Source organism: Impatiens glandulifera, chromosome 2 (assembly GCF_907164915.1).
Source record: "Impatiens glandulifera chromosome 2, dImpGla2.1, whole genome shotgun sequence".
Classification (NCBI taxonomy): Eukaryota; Viridiplantae; Streptophyta; class Magnoliopsida; order Ericales; family Balsaminaceae; genus Impatiens; species Impatiens glandulifera.
The window spans coordinates 2669585-2686247 of record NC_061863.1 but is presented as its reverse complement, the minus strand read 5'-3'; the positions used below and the strand labels follow the sequence as shown (position 1 = coordinate 2686247).

At 31.0% G+C, this 16663-nt stretch overlaps 2 protein-coding genes across 2 annotated transcripts; one reads left to right on the top strand and one right to left on the bottom strand.

Annotated features, from left to right (window-relative positions):
- Positions 1-1636: 1636 nt before the first annotated feature.
- LOC124927872 (nuclear pore complex protein NUP98A-like) lies at positions 1637-3450 on the top strand. Its single transcript, XM_047468363.1, has 6 exons — positions 1637-1717; positions 1798-1878; positions 1971-2580; positions 2744-2816; positions 2929-3048; positions 3160-3450. Exons 1-6 carry the CDS (start codon positions 1687-1689, stop codon positions 3250-3252), a joined length of 1008 nt encoding a protein of 335 aa, XP_047324319.1. The 5' UTR covers positions 1637-1686; the 3' UTR covers positions 3253-3450.
- Positions 3451-3747: 297 nt separating this feature from the next.
- LOC124927158 (phytochrome A1) lies at positions 3748-8272 on the bottom strand. Its single transcript, XM_047467519.1, has 6 exons — positions 7755-8272; positions 7592-7666; positions 5436-7500; positions 4537-5353; positions 4165-4455; positions 3748-4082 (listed from the first exon to the last, which is right to left on the bottom strand). Exons 3-6 carry the CDS (start codon positions 7486-7488, stop codon positions 3875-3877), a joined length of 3369 nt encoding a protein of 1122 aa, XP_047323475.1. The 5' UTR covers positions 7489-7500; positions 7592-7666; positions 7755-8272; the 3' UTR covers positions 3748-3874.
- Positions 8273-16663: the final 8391 nt, after the last annotated feature.

Here is a 16663-nt window from a genome sequence, read left to right as displayed (position 1 = left end):
AGTATTTTTTAATAATACAAATTATTTTTTTTATGGAATGCTTCTTAATTAATATAGAGAGAGAAAAAGATAAATAGTGAGAAGTGAGAGAAAATTATTAATGAAAATAAAGTCTATTCAGCACTCCACGTCCTTCTATTCAGCACTCCACGTCCTTCGCTGCCTCATTCCCTGCAAATGTTTCGTTCCCCCTATCATTACAGACCAAAACTGGGTTGATTAAGATGGGTGGATAAAGAGTTTATGATTTAGGATTTAGGGTTTAAGATTTAAAGTTTAAGGTTTAGCATAAAAAATTATATATATTTTTTTATAAATAAAATAATCAAAATAGGTTGATTAAGAATATAAAGTTCAAAAATGATATTTCTTTTTTTATAAACAAATATATGTTATAGGATATAAATGATAGTTTGGGTAAACGATAAAAATAATATAAAAATATGAATATTCATCCAACACTACCAAAATATAATAATAAGATTAACCATTTAAGAGCAACAATACAAATATAAGTCAAAATTTCTAACCAACGAAGAAGCATAACATACAATTTAATGTTAACGAGCTTGAAAATTCTTAAGAAGATCAATAAATTCACTGACCGTCTCTACCGATATTCTAGAAGAGATTTTCCTTATCGTTATAATAATAGTGTTGTGAAATAAACACATTAGTTGACAACGATCACTAAACGTTGTACGATTACTTTTGAATTAAATAGTCTATCAGAAAATAATTAAGATAGGGACTTATTGATACAATACAACCGAACTCGCAACTTCTATCTAAATATTATAACAACTGACGATCTTTAACTCGGGCATCACTCACTTAATGTCAATCATATTCGAAAGTAGACTCCAAATCGTAGTCACTCCTTTAAAATGCAAAAGTAAGTGATGCGTTATCTTCACATTTTCACAGCATATTCTATAACGACTAATAGTAATACCTCATTTTTTCATGCATATATTCATCAAAATTTCCATTCATGACACCCCGTCCAAAAACGAAATTAAAATTTAAAATTCCAAAACTTCTACCCTAAGAGGTCTTAAGAAACAATCTCCACAAACAATATATAATAATAATCACCCTCAAAGGAATTCATATATTGCCAACCCAAAATATCTGAGGAAAAAGAAATAACAATTTTGTGCCCCCACTAAGCAATATCCTTTCATGTAATCCAACTATACGAAAGGGCTCAATATTCATGGTCTCTCGAGGGAAAAGAATCTGAGTGTATTTAGAATAATATTATTATTTGATTAATTAATATTAAAAATCTTTAAAATTATTTTTATTGTATAATTAAATTTTATCATTTTTAATTAATTAAATAAAAATATATTTTTAAATTATAAATAATATAATAAATATAAAAATAATATACATGTTTATCAAATTTCAAAATTAAAAATAAAAATACAATTTTAGTTAAACTTGCTAAAAAAAAAAAATGCATCTAGAAAATTCTACAAAGACTAACAAGACAATAATTCTACTATACAAAGACTAACCGTTGACCTAGCCGTGTGAGCGTTAATCTTAAGCTACAACGGCTTCAATCTTAAGCTACTCTGTTTTAACGGTTATATAATATGGACTATGAGAAACGAATTCAATCATATTCATTCTCATTCTATTCTATTCTACTCTACTGTCCCAAATAAACTGATCATGTTTCCCGCCAACACCACCACCTCTTCCGGTAAAGCTCCATTTTTTCTCCTGTTTTAATTCATCATTTCAAATTTGAATCATTTTGAAAGATTTTTCCTGTTTTTGCAGCTGAATCCAAGAAAACCGGCCATGGAACGTTAGGCCTTTCGGGTTTCGCGGCATTCGGTCGCCCAGATTCTAATCCCTACGGTAGAGTTTCTTTTACTGATTCATCAAATTCTTTAATTTCATGTTTATTTTGATGTTTTCATTGACAGGATCTTCTGTTCTTGTAATTTCAGGTTATGGGTCATTTCATAATCAGTTTAAACCTTTCGAATCGGCTTTCCGGCAGCCAAATGATAGTAGAGGTACTCCGGCGCCGCCGTTGTCGGAAAGAAAAGACGGCGGCGTGGCTTATAATTCGACTTCTATCGATGAACTAGATTGGAGAGGAAAGAAATGTGTTGGTAAAATGATTTCTATTTCCGGCATGCCTGTTTATAACCTTAAAAGTCACGAAGAATTGAGATGGGAAGATAAAGATCTTTGTCGAGTTACAGGTTCAATGCCGCCGCCTCCGCCGCCGACCACTTTTTTGCCGCCGGCGTTTTCTTCAGGCAATAAAGAGTCGTCTTCTCCGGTATATGGTTCATCGTTTTCAATCCTTTCCACCATAACCGGATCATCAACTTCTTCAGTTATTTCCAATAGTTTCTCCCCATTGTCATCCTTCTTTTCACCTCCGGCAAAAGTTTCCGGCACGTTCGCCGGATTCGACTTAATTCAGGCGACGACGAAGACAAAAGATCCATCAAGATTGGATCTTTCTTCTGGTTTTGAAGATTTAACAGGCAATGAAGTTAAATCTAACATATTCCTTGATCAAAAGAATATTAATCAAGAACAACAGTATGATTTCTTTTTCTCAGACCATTCTGCTTACACAGATTCATTCATTCTTCTTCTTCTGCAGCCAGCTGCTGCTGGTAAGCTTTGAAAGAAGATAAAAGATGAACCCTAAAGATTGAACCTTTTCAATTTTACTAACAATGCAAATATTATTTCTTATCAGGTTAGTTACAGAGAGCAATGCTAACCCTTTTGGAATCTTGCCCATTGTTCACTATGGAATATCGACCATACCTGTAAGGTTTTATTTTTATAATTCAAACCACCCGAGTTTTGGCCTTTTCTTGTCGCTTGAACTACCTTAACCTGGTTAAGCTAATTTTAAAAGTAAATAAATAATTTTTTTAGGTACGACAAACGCATGCTTCTCCGAAGATCTCATCTTACTTGAGTCCTCATCGCTTGTCGCAAAGCAGGCGGACTAAATTCGCGGTTCGAAAATATGATCCCAAATGTGATCGTCCAAAGGTATGTATTATGTTATTAGTAAAACATTCGATGAAATTGATGTAAAAGAATATTGTTTTGACATAACTATTTAATTTCGGTCTTTTGTTACAAAAATTGTTCTATATGCAGGTAGCGTTTTTCGCTGACGACGAAGGCATAGCGAGGCCGGATGTTTACCTGATTCCGAGAGAGAATCCGAGAGCTTTACTTATGCGTAAATGAGTAGACTCAATTTGGAAGTGGGACGATTAATGTGCTTGTATTGATTTTAAACACAATCAAAAGATATAAAAAAATTGGTGAATTTTAATGTAAAAAAATGGCATCTTTTAAGTTGCTTTCTCTATAAAGTTGTTGAATTGAAACATATCTATTAAGTTGTCATGTGTATCTATTTTGTTTAATTTAATAAAAATGTATAATGATATAATTTATATGTTTTAATTACTTAATACAAAGTATATTGCAAGAATAATATATGAATATATTAATGTTAAATGTATATTAACCTATAACATTTTTAAGTGTAATTTAAGTTTAATCTAACCTAGCTCACAACTTCCTTAAAATTTCACCACTTCTGTTTTTGTATTATATCTAAACTATAATAGAACTTAGTGAGTCAATTCAATTTAATGAGTTGTAAGCTAAAACCCTAAAATTAGATATTCAAATCTATCATGCTAACTAAATCAACTGCCACACAAGACATTCAAATTGAACAAGTTGGAATATAACTGAAAAAGATGACCATGCATAAACCAAAATATTTACAAATTATCCAGCAGCTTACATAAACAACAACAAAAACAACAACAAACAAACATTAAACACGAAGACAAAATCAACCACGAGTCTTACTAGCCGCCGCGAGCTCAACCGCCACAATGAAAGTGGACCTACCTGCCTCTCTCAAATACTGAACATCTCCATTCATGAGCCTCACGAGCTTCCTGCACACATGAAGACTTATTCCTTCTTCCGATTGCTCTCCTTCGTGCCCAAACATCTGGTTCAACAACTCCTCAGGCACCCCTCCAGCGTGGGATATCCTGTCGTTTCAAACATGTGCTTAGTTACATAAATAAGAAAACGTAAATAAGGGTATTTTAGTAGATGATTTAATTGTTTTACCTGAATTCTAAATGAGCGAGCTGAACAGAGTCGCCAAGCCGATCCTTGGTCAAGCGCGCCGAAATGCTGAGCTGGCCGCCATTTGGGGTATAATTAACTGCCAATGAAAGGAAATCGGCTAGAACTTGTTGAAGCCGAAGGCTATCTCCATAGAGAGTTTCGGACATGATGTCTTCGGCTAAGTCGTTTGCAATACGAATTCCCTTCCCTCGGCTAGCCATCATAACTTGACTAATAGCCGCAACCAACACTTGATGGAGAGTAAACTCAACCATTTCGAGATCCAAATACCTGTTAATTAAAACAAATTCCATATAATCCATCGATTTTTCTTCATTTTTTCTTGTTTATTGAATAAATTATTAGCATTACCCGTCTATGATACTGTCGAGATCGGTATCTTCGAGAACTTTATTGAGTTGACGTTGGCATTGGGCGCTGTTACTAAGAAGGTCGGATTGTTCTTGTACCATATCGGTTCCTTCCAGCATCTTCCGAGCAAATATGATCCCGGAGAGAGGATTCCTGACCTGCCTCCTTAAATAAGCCAAGGATTTTAGTCGTTTCGTCGCGGTTTGCTCGGTTAATCGCTGGAAATGAAGAGCTTGCTGCAATTCATGGCTAGCCAGCTGCAAGAAACAGAACACACCTGTAACCGCTCCTTCCCTATCGAGTTTCTTGCTCACACAAAGCAAGCACTCGCTGTATTTTCCGCTGCGAGAAAAGAAACCAAACGAGACTTTCTCGCATTCTCGACCCGACATAGCCTTGTTTAGGACTACTCCGAGGTTAACGAAAGATTCTTGGTTCTTTAGACGACAACACGCCCTTTGAGTACCGAAAACCTCTCCGAGGAGCATTTTGTCCATGACCTCGTCTCTGTCCCAACCCGATATGTTGGCCATGGCTGGGTTCCATTCGGAACACCAACCGAATTCGTCGGTTCCGAATATTGGAGGAATCAAAGGGTTAGGATTTTGAACTATGGCTTTGTAGTCTCCTTCTATGCGGGTGAACTTGTCCATGACTGTTTTTTGGCTTGTTACATCTTGAGCAACGAAACAAACACCCACGACATTCTCGTTTAGGTCCCTACTCGCGCAAGCGTTAACGATCAAGCAGATCGGACCTTGATCTCGCCTTGTCCCATGCGTTTTTATCTCGAATTGGACGTTTTGCTCCTCTTTACCTATATAAGAGCGTACACAAAGGATATTGTTCAACGAAAAGTAGATTATTTTGGACTATAGGAGTCGAAGAATGCAAAATACCTTCCGTGGCGGAGTTCATCATCTTTTCAACTATAGAAGTGGAAGAATCTTCAACAAGTGTGATTAAATGTTTGCCAATCGCCTTTTCAACCGTCAAACCTGTCAACTCAGCGATTTTCAGATTCCATCCATTCACCATCCCGTTTACATCAACTGCCAAGATCGGGACCGTCGCTGTTTCAATCAAACGAACCATTTCTCTAGTAACTGCTTCCAACTCCTGAATCCCCTCGATCTTAAGATCATTCAGCTTTGTCTGAATCGTATTCGTCGGACAATTCATCGGTTCAATCTCTTTCGATGCATTCCTCAATATAAGCTGCAACGAATGGATCGCATCCATCTCGTAATCCCTCCAAGGCATGCTTCTCCTCCTAACAACCTCGAGAAAAGCCTTAAACGAAGACCTCGGGTGCATCCTTCGACCGTCGTCTTTCTCACCAGGTTCGTGTTTTGCACCGCCCCATCGAATCTCTGCGGCCGTGTGAGATCGAAACCAAAACAGCAGATCATTCGAAGTTATCCTCACGGCCGCCATCCCACAAACTGTATCGCCTAAAGAAAGAGCCCCGGGGAAGCCTGCATCGTACAAACTATCGGTACTAAGCCCGGTCGAGTCCATGTGGTATTCGGTTAGCCAAGAAACGATATCGCGAATTTGCGGGTCGCTAGGGGCTACCCCGAGCTTGTATATCTTTGTCTTGTAGAGTAAGACCGCGCCATCGCATTTAACAAGATCCATAACGTTCGGGCTTTGAGATACTATCCCCAAAGGAGCATCGCGCATGAGCATGTCGCATAGTAAGGTTTGTGTTCGGAGGATGTTCTTCTCGATAATTTGATTATCCAATTCCAACTCCTTATTCACGTGGATCGCGAAAACTTGCGCGAGAAACTCGCACGCGTAACGTAAAGGGAAAGGAACGAAACGGGGGGTCAGGTTATGGCACACGACCAAACCCCATAGCTTCTTCCTCTTTTGTGTGGTATCCGAAGCCTCCCCGACATCCTCATCGTCCTCATTTACCACAACCGACATCACGAGGGATGCGATCGAGTTCATGTTCTCCATGTATTGCAAATGACATGTGTGCGGGGCACGTAGAGTCGACCCGCACAACGTCAAATCGGAGGGGAGCTTATCATCTTGAAGAACCTTAACATGTTTTGCGCGACAATCGCAAATCATTCTAACCTTGTTCTTCATGAACAGAAACCGAGCCGCTTGAGGAATATCGGTCGCGGGATAATGCAAACCGAGGTAAGGTTCTAACCCCGGTTTGGTTACCTCGGAGATGACTTCCCCGTGATCGTCATCGTGAAATCGATAAATCATCACACGGTCATAACCGGTCAATTCGAAAACTTCTTGCACCATTGTATCACATAGCCTCTCCATACTCCCGCTAGGTAAAGATTGCAAACGGGTGATCGCTTTCGCTGCGAGTTTATACGATTGAAGAGCTCCGGCAGCCGTCATTGGAACTTCGTGGGGCTTAACAGGTTCGAAATCAATGATCAAACTTCCGGTGACACGATGGAGGATTGCATAAAAGGGCTTTCCAGACGTCTTACAATGGACTAGAATCGGGTTAAGAAGAGAAACCTCCCCAAACCCTAACGCCTTTTGTAAAGCCGAAGCACTCGGACCAGTGAAGATGGTTTTGACATCGGTTCCAATCCCTAGAACCGGATGTTCACCGAAACTAGGGACGGCGTGACTAACCATGGTTAACATTTCAGGTGCATTTTCACTATATGCTATTATTTTTTGAGTATTCTCATCAAGTGCTAGTAAACAGCCAAAGGGTTGGATTTGTGTACCCTTTTGAATTTGATGAAGGTACGCCGTCGTGACTTTGTCGGATCTCGGCGGTTGATCTCCATCCAGAGCACCTGTAACTCTTACTGAACTTGAGTAATCGAATGAACTTCCAGAAGATTCGAAATCGGCGTGAAGTTTCGCATCGACTGACGTTTGAGCGATGATTCTTGCACTATGTTTGGATCGTCCTGAGCTTGCTGATGACTGGGTTGGCCTAGGGTTTGACATATTTAACCAAACCTGCAACGAAATTCAACCAATTCATACAAATTTCAACAAATCTGCAAAAACCCACAAAAGGAAATCAAGAAACAGAGGAAAAAAGACTGACCTTTTAATCAAATGAAACCAGATCAAGCGAAGATGAACTAGCTAGAAGAGGGAAACTAAAACAAAGCAAAGCAATCTGCAAAAAAAAAAAAAACCCAGAAGATTCTAAGCAAATTAAACTAAACCCTTTGTTCTTCAAAAAGAGAGATGGATAAAAGACCAACCTTTTAAACCAGATCAAGTGATGAACAGAGGGAAATTGGAATAGCCATGATATGATGAGAAAGAAGAAGAAGAGAGTTGGGGTGATTTATAAAGGCGGGTTAGGATTGACATAAACTAGAAATTGACACTTGCCGATACAAATAGCAGACATGTATGAGTGTAAAATATTATTCTATTAATAGAAAGTACTGGATAGCTCGAGCTACAAAGGAGGGCACCGAGCTGGTGATCTTGTTTGCATCCATGGAAAAGAAAAGAGGAGGAGAGAGAAAGAAAGAAAGAAAAAGATAATGGCACATAGATGAAGTCTGATTCGTTGAACCGTATGGGCTGATCGAATCGATTATAAAAATATAATATTTGAAAGATAATAATGTTACCTGAAATCGAAGTCGGTTAGGTATTTAAATAATCTGGGAATGGAAGCTTAAGCTTTCTTTATCCATGGATGTGTACGGATTTGTTCATATTAAAAATGGAAAGTTACAGATGTACTGTAATCGAGATTTGGTAAAAGATAAAGTTTTTTAATCGGCCATGGCAGCAGAAAGAAGAAGAAGGTGAAAGAAGAAGAAGAAGAAGAGAGAGAAAAGAGGATGAGATCGTGAATCTCAACCCATATCTCCTTTTTTTTTATTATTTTATAATTTTTATATTTTGGTGGGGGAAGCCCAGCCCATCATTTCATCTCTAGAGAATACAAACAAGTGGAATTATGGTCTTCACGTGTTGACTCTCAGACTGAATACAACAACACTCTTCTCATCAAACACGAGGTCATTAATTTATGCCCATACATGTGTGTTCGATTTTCAGGTTCTTCACCATCTTACATTTGTTAACAATTGTCTTTTTTTCAATTGTTTGATAAGGGTGTATTTGATTTTGTGACCAGGAAGTTTACTATAATCCCAATTGTTAGGGTTAAATAGTCTCAATGTATGGTGAATACTCGAAGTTAAGGGTAGAGTACATAAACTCATATTTTCAGGGTTTAAATCTTCACCTCGAACCATTTAAAAACGGGTAATTTGAACATATGGTTTACTCACAATTGTTAGAGTTAGGTAATTTGAAAGTATAGTATTACATTCCGATGTTGGGTCAATTCAGACTAGATTCTCGGAAACTCTGTCATTGTTGAACAAGTGTCATTCGAATGAGAGATTTTAAGCCAGAGAATTGAATAGAGATTTTAAGCCAAGAGAATTGAATAAAATTACTTTTTGGTCAATGAGAGATTTTAAGACATAGAATTGAATAAAGTTTTTTTTTATTATTCCAAAGCCAAATTTACTCATTTATTCATTTATTCTGATGGTTATGAGTTATATGAAAATATTTTTAAATAATTTTGTTTGATTTTGATTATAAGATATTTAATTGATGTAAGATTTGATAATGTGTTAATGTATTAAGATTAATTGTCAAGAATTTGTTTATCAGATAAAATACTCTAAATTAAAGTGAAATTTAAATTGAAATGGAAATATTACCTGGATAATGTTAACTTCTTACATAAAAAAATGACACTCAATTATTTAAGATCAATTAAATGAGTGTGTTCTTACTTAAGTTCGGAAAAATCGTGATACCCTAATGGGAATTCCCTTGTTGACAAACTATTAAATTGTCTAAGATAATGTGAATTCCTTGTTGACAAACTATTATATTGTCAAGATAACGTGAAGTAAGACAGATTGTTATGTGTGTTTGTTTTTAATACTAAAATCTTTGATGGGAAAGTTGATTTGAAAGAAAAACAAATCTATTGTAAGGCAAAACTTTTTTAACATTTGGTTTGTTTAGTTGTTATGGAATATATTCTACATGCTTAAGAAGTTATTGCCTTATTTGGTGGTATTGTAATACTCATTTCTCTTAAAAGAAAATTTCTCATTGTAAAAATTTAAGAATTGTGTTAAGTTATAAAATTTTAAAATATATTTGTGTTTGTGCGATAAAATTGAAAATTAATATTTGAATACTAATATTTTTTTTAATTGCTCAATGAATATTTGTAATTATTTTTATTCAAACTTAAAGTTTTTTAATATTTATTATTGGTATCACAACTCTAATTCTCCAATTGACCATAAAAACAAAAAAACTATCATTAATTTAGAATAATTTAATTTTAGTTTAAGAAGAATGTAAGTTTTATGGCGGACAATATTTTTCAATTAGTATTAGACATAATGTTTGGGAAAAAGCTCGTGTTCGCTCATGTTCGACTTTGCGTTTTCAATGATGAATTGTTGTTGAGAGATCTTAATTATTTTGAATATATTAACCATTTCTTTTTTTTTATCGTCTGAAAGGGACAAAAGAAATACCTAAAAGAGTTGGCAAGGGCAGATGAGTCTAGGAATATATGACCCTAAGGTGCAAGGGACATTCATTGGTTTACTCTAAGGGCCTTGCACGAAACCAAACCGCCCCCAACCAATCAAGTACCAATTGCTTCGCTGGTAGGCCGAATTATCTTTATGGACATTGTCCTTCTTACTAACCTCCGGAGTGTAATCGACATGTTGTTAGCTTCAACTCAATCGAATAAGAATCATTGATTCCCTTTGCTGTCCATTTCTTATTCATTTAGGGCCTCGACATGACATGAGCGTGAAAGGGGTTCAAGAATCAGTTTTCTTTTTATAAGGGCTAAAATCACTTATTTTGACTTTTTTACTCCATATTGTAGGGTGGTTCTCAAAAGATATGAAAGATCTCCCTTCAAGTCGTACATACGACTTGTTACACTCCTAACTTTCTTCGGTTTGGTTAGAGGGGTGATCGCATAGTTTAGTAAGAACGGGTGCTTTCCCTGATCATCCGCTAAAAAAAACAGATCTTGACTGAAAAGTCTTTTAGAGCCGCCACCGTCGCCTCAATTTTCCCATTGGTTTGGCTCGGGGCCTCTATCTATCCTTCTGACCTTTTTTTTGTCTGAATTAGCTCCTTCCACCTCTAACAAGGTACTCCTATGGCAATATACATGCCTTTGGATACGACTCAAGAATCAACCATTATCTATCTTCTGTTTATCTCTACTTGAGCACAGATGACTCTTGTTAATACTTTATCAAAAAAGATGTACATAGTAAAAAATACCTTAATAGATGAAATATTCATATTATGTCAATGTCAATTGAATAAATTTTGGTTAACTGGATATGTATGTGGGAGTAGATTAATACTTAGGTCAGGTCATTGGCCCACCGACCCATAAACTTAAAAAATTAAATAAAAAATGTGATATACACAAGTTTCAAACTTACAAACTCACAATATAAGTTGAGCATTTTAATCAACTAGACTAATAACACTTTATATTTTAAATTCAACTTCAAAATTGATGAACGTATGTTATTTCTAATAATATAACTTCAACATTTTAAACAACTAAATTAATAATATTTTTAATTCGTTTATATAATTTAATATATATATATATTTATTTTCTCATAATTATATATATATATATATATAATTAGTCATATCAATTATATATTCATACACAAAATTATAAAATAAAAATTAACAATCTTAAGTGGTGTGATAGTTAAGTGTTCATTATACATAATAAAGATTGAGTGTTCAAATTTCACCCGGTACAAATTTGTAATAATCTTAAAGAGGGAATAATGAATATGTTGGATCACGGAAGTGAGTTGGTAAGTGAGTGAGAATAAGATTGAATGGAAGTGAGTTGGTAAGTGATTGTTGTTTGACGGAAATGAGTTCATAAATGTCGGTAAAAAGGGAAGATGGTTGGGTAATAAGGAATATGTTGGTTGACCGAAGTGAATTGATAAAGGTCGGTAAAAGTGAGATAATTTGATAATAAAGAATATGTTGGTTGATCGAATTGAATCGAAGTGAGTTGGTAAAGGCCGATAAAGAGGAGATGATTGAATAATAAAGAATATGATGGTTGACCGAAGTGAGTTGATAAAAATCGATAAAAATGAGATAATTGAGTAATAAGGAATATGTTGGTTGACAGAAGTGAGTTAATAAGTATTGAGAATAAAATTGTTGGTTGACCAAAGTGAGTTGATAAAGGTCGGTAAGAGGAGATGGTTGGATAATAAAGAATATGTTAGTCGACGAAAGTGAGTTAATAGAAGGAGTGTTATAGTTGATTGTATATGATTATAATAATTTTGTTATTTTGTTTTTAATCGTATAAATATACGAAAATCTCGCTAGTTTACAATAATTATATTATCTAATGAGAATTTTCTATGATTTTTTTAGGAGGTCAAACTCGAGATTTAAAGTATTGTTTTTCCTAAATTTAACAAATATGTCTAAATGTATAAGATTGAGGGACAAATAGACTATTCAATTATGATTAAAATTAAAAATATAAATAATTTAGTTACAGCTTATAATTAATATCAAAATATTTTTCATAAGAATTATAAGAATTTTATTTTTTAAATGATCAAAATATATTATGAAAAATGGTAGTAATTAGCATTATATCCTTAAAAAAAACCACAAAAATCATAAAATTAATGAACACGGAAAGTTCTCAAAGAATAATTAAGTTTTTAACTATTAAACTAACCATATAGACAGTTGTTTTTCAAAATAAATTTGAAGATAATCGTATTATTGTTTCTTGTTAAAATGATCATTTTTAAAAATAAATTTTGTTTTGATTTAAAAGTGAAATCAAACTAAGCACCGTGTAGACAAAAAAGTTAGCCAACAGCTTTCCCAATAAGATGGGCACAGTTGTTTCTCCCATACATCTTTATAGAGATCCAAACAAGCTCATGTGCACTTCACATAAAACTAATTGTCCTTTTTATTTAAGGAACACAAACTTATGGTGTACGTTATTATTGTTTTTTGTTATCCCTTTTTTCGTTTTTTCCAACATTTTCCATCCTTTTTAACAGGTATGATTTTGGGTTTTCCAGATTAATAATTTAAAAAAAAAATAAAAATACTAAGAGCTTGTTTGATCTTGGGTTTTATATGGGTTTTGGGTAAAATTTTAATTGTTTAATTTACTTAAAAAAAACTAATTCTTTAAACTTTAATTACTATTTATCCTCTAAATAAATGAGATAGAAAGATAAAAGAGAATATGATAATTAAAAATATTTTAGTGTTTTGATGGATAAAATGAGTGATAAAATAAATTAAGTGAAATGAGGTAAAATATTGAATTTTGGGTAAAAATTCCATAAAAAATATCAATATCAAACAAGCTCTAAGATCATGTTTAAGGTTGGGTTATTTGAAAAAATTTACTAAGTTATTTTTTTTTATAAATAAATAAGTTGTTTAGATTTTATTTAGTTGAGTTACAATAATGTAAATTTATTTCAAATTTATAAAAATAAAGTAAAAATATTTTTATCTATAAATTGATTAATTGATTGTAAAAAATATGATATACACGTTTATTTAGTATAAAAAACAACATCAAACAAGCTCTTAGAGATCCTTGGTTTGAGGTTATCCTACAAAATTAGGATTATTAATTCAAAATATTATTAAAGCGAATAATTGAATTATTTAGACTAATTGAATTTTATATAAATATTTTAACTGATAAATTAATTAATGCATATTACTGAATGTGATAAGGAATTATTTTAATTAAATTCAAATAACTTTACATCAAATAATTAGATTTATTGAAAATAAAATAAACACACTTAATTAATATTATTGAAATATTTTTGTATGATTTTTATTTGTTTTTAACCTTATATTTATAGCTTAAGACGTTGAAATTTACATTTAAAATTGAAACTACAGTAAAAAGGTGAATGTAATATCTACAATAGAAAATAACAAAATATTAAAAGAAATTATAATAAAAAAATATCATAAATGAATTAAACAAACAAATAGCTATATTTAAAGTATTGGAAAATGTTCGATTTAATCGAAAGAAAATTATGAAATTATTATATTTTTTGGATGGTAGATTTTTCACATTCAAAATAAATGACAACAGTGAATATATACAAAATCATGTCCAAATGAAGGGGTTGAAATTAAACAAACTATGGTTTTCATTTGTGGAAATGTCTATAAGTTTAGAGTTGAAGTTAAATTTGAATTTTAAGAAATAATTTTTAGATGCATTTCTGACATTAACCACTTTAATTGAAAACCATTTTTAATTTATAAATTTTATTTTCCATTTATAAGTTTGGTTGGTACTTATAGTAATTTTATATTTATTATAATATTTATAATTTAAAAAATATTTATATATTTTAATTAAAAATGATAATATTTAATTATAATTAAATGATACAATAAAATAATTTATTTTATTTTTAAATAATTTTCCATAATATTCTAGGTGTTAATACTAATTAGTATTATCTTAATATTACTAATTAGTTAAAATCATGATACCAAACTTTTTTTAAAAAAAAATTATGTGTCTAACAGTTTTTAAATTATCCTAATACAAATATCTTTAAAAATATTTTTTAGTTTAAATATATATATCTTATTTTTTTAATTAAATATTTTAAATAATTGTTTGTTATTATTATTTAATATACCCATATTAAAAAAACAATTTATACTAGTATTCCCATAGTTTTTTTAAACTAACTCACAACTAGCTATGATTTACTCAGTTAAATCCACCACAATTCTCTAAAATTATACTATTTTTTATATTTAAAAATTATCATTAATTTAAATAATATATATTAACTATCAAATATAAAACTAAATTATTCTTTTTATTCTTTTTCATATTTTGTATAGATTGTATGCTGATTTTTATTCTTTGTTTGAATTTGGTAGTGGATGTAATTTGGTTTTGACTTTAATTGTATGGTGTCTTTTTATTTTATTTTTGTTTGTGGGTGAGAATGTAGATTCAGTATATGTATTTTATCTATGTTTTATTGTAATTGTTTTTGTCGTTTTATTTAAATCATGTTTCTTTATTTATTACACTTAAGGAGATTTCATATACAAATTTGAAATCATTTGTTTATTTCTTAAAAATATTATTGATAATATTTTTAAAAATAATTGAACTTACTATAGTAATTGAAAAAATAACAATCACATACAAGACAAAAAAATTGCTTTCAAATAGTTTCATTTCTATGTTGGAAAAAGTAAGATAAGGCATATATATAGATGAAAGGAATACTCCTTAAAAGTTTACAAATTAGATATTTAATTTGGGACCATCTAAAACAATAAGAAAATAAAGTATGAAGTACAAATCTTTACTTCGAGTTTTTTTTAATTAATTTATTATTATTATTATTAATGTAGTAAGTTAATATAAACCTATCTTACTTATAATTTTAATTTTTACTTTTTTAAATGAAAATCGAACTCTAAACTTTTGATTTTGTAACAAAGTCATTTTTCACTTAGAAATAATCCAAAGTTATTTGAATCTTAAATTTTTTTAATTTAACCAAAACAATTGTGACAATTTTTTTTTGTAATAGTTAATAAAGTTTTCATTTATTTTTTACCTACAAAAAAATTCATTTAATTCCATCACACTTCTCAATCAAATATAAACAAAAAATCTTATAATTTTTGTTTTGAGAAATTTTGAAAACAAATTATATTTGTGAAATCACAGCCAATAAATAAATAAATATATATATATATATTAATATATAGAAAAGATAAGGAATTAATCTTAAATATAACATGATTTTTTTTATTTTTTTTTGTCTGTTTGTGACAATATCATTATATTGTAGAGCGATAACCAAAGAAATTTGGGAGATGAAATGGAGTGACATCACCTTATTCGTTTAGGAAAAAAAAAGTGTGATAAAAGAGAAAAGAAAGAGTTTTTTTTAAAAAAAAATTATTACGCCACGTCATTCTCTTAAATTCCTTTTCCTAAATTTTCTTCCCAAATTATACAAATAAATTATTTAATGCTAATAAATTATTTATTATTATTATTTGAATTGAATTCTCAAATTTGTTTTTGGTTTATATATTAAACATGATATCCGAATTTCAATATTTTAGTAAACTTGATGTATCAATAGACTTAGTTTGATGTTGATTATTTTGATCTTTGTTTTAGTTTCTTTTACATTTAAAAAAAACTTCTCCAAATCATTTTAATTTATTAATAAAATATTAAAATATCTAACTTTATTTTTATTAAATGTAAATTTTGAATAAAATAATATTTTATCAATTTATCTTAAACAAATCTTAAATAACCTAATTTTATCAAATATTTTCTTTTTACAAAAATCTAAAAGTTTCATTCATAATTGTGATTTTTAAGATACTAAAAGGTAATATTCGAACTTATAATGCCTTGCGACTTATAAGATACCAAAGGTCATATTTGGACTTATAATGTCTTAAATAAAAGTGAAGTAATGGTTAAAAGGCTCATCCTAAATTAGTATTGAAAAAAATTAAAAAGATAAAAAATTAAATAAAAATATCAAACATCGAGGAGCTCATGATTTAATATATAATTAAACTTAGATGCCAATTTGCCATTTAAGACTAAATGGAATATCCGAATATATATACCATATTGAAGAAGTATAATTTTTAATTCATTTCCTTTATCCCTAAGAAAGAAAACATATATATATATATATATATATATATATATATATATATATATATACTATCCTCAAACATTGTCATCAAAACAAGTTTCTCTTTTCATTTATTATATAGATTTTCATTTAAAAAAACTTTATGTAGCAAGGTAAATATGAGTTGAAATTGAGTTAGGATTAAGTAGACTTGGATGATTTTTTTATTATTATTTTTTTAATAGGAAGCTAGCTAACATTTTATTAAATACTACAATTGAATATTAATTTTGTTAGTTCTCATTAAATTCAATTCAGAGTTAAATATGAAAAAATAATTAAGATAAAAAAATAATATTTAT

Coding starts and splice junctions, on each gene's coding strand:
- LOC124927158 (XM_047467519.1), bottom strand. CDS start 7,488: ATGTCAAACCCTAGGCCAACCCAGTCATCAGCAAGCTCAGGACGATCC. Junction 4,456..4,536: donor CTCGACAGTATCATAGACGG/GTAATGCTAATA, acceptor TTTAATTAACAG/GTATTTGGATCTCGAAATGG. Junction 4,083..4,164: donor CTCGCTCATTTAGAATTCAG/GTAAAACAATTA, acceptor TTGAAACGACAG/GATATCCCACGCTGGAGGGG.
- LOC124927872 (XM_047468363.1), top strand. CDS start 1,687: ATGTTTCCCGCCAACACCACCACCTCTTCCG. Junction 1,718..1,797: donor CAACACCACCACCTCTTCCG/GTAAAGCTCCAT, acceptor CTGTTTTTGCAG/CTGAATCCAAGAAAACCGGC. Junction 2,581..2,743: donor AATATTAATCAAGAACAACA/GTATGATTTCTT, acceptor ATTTCTTATCAG/GTTAGTTACAGAGAGCAATG.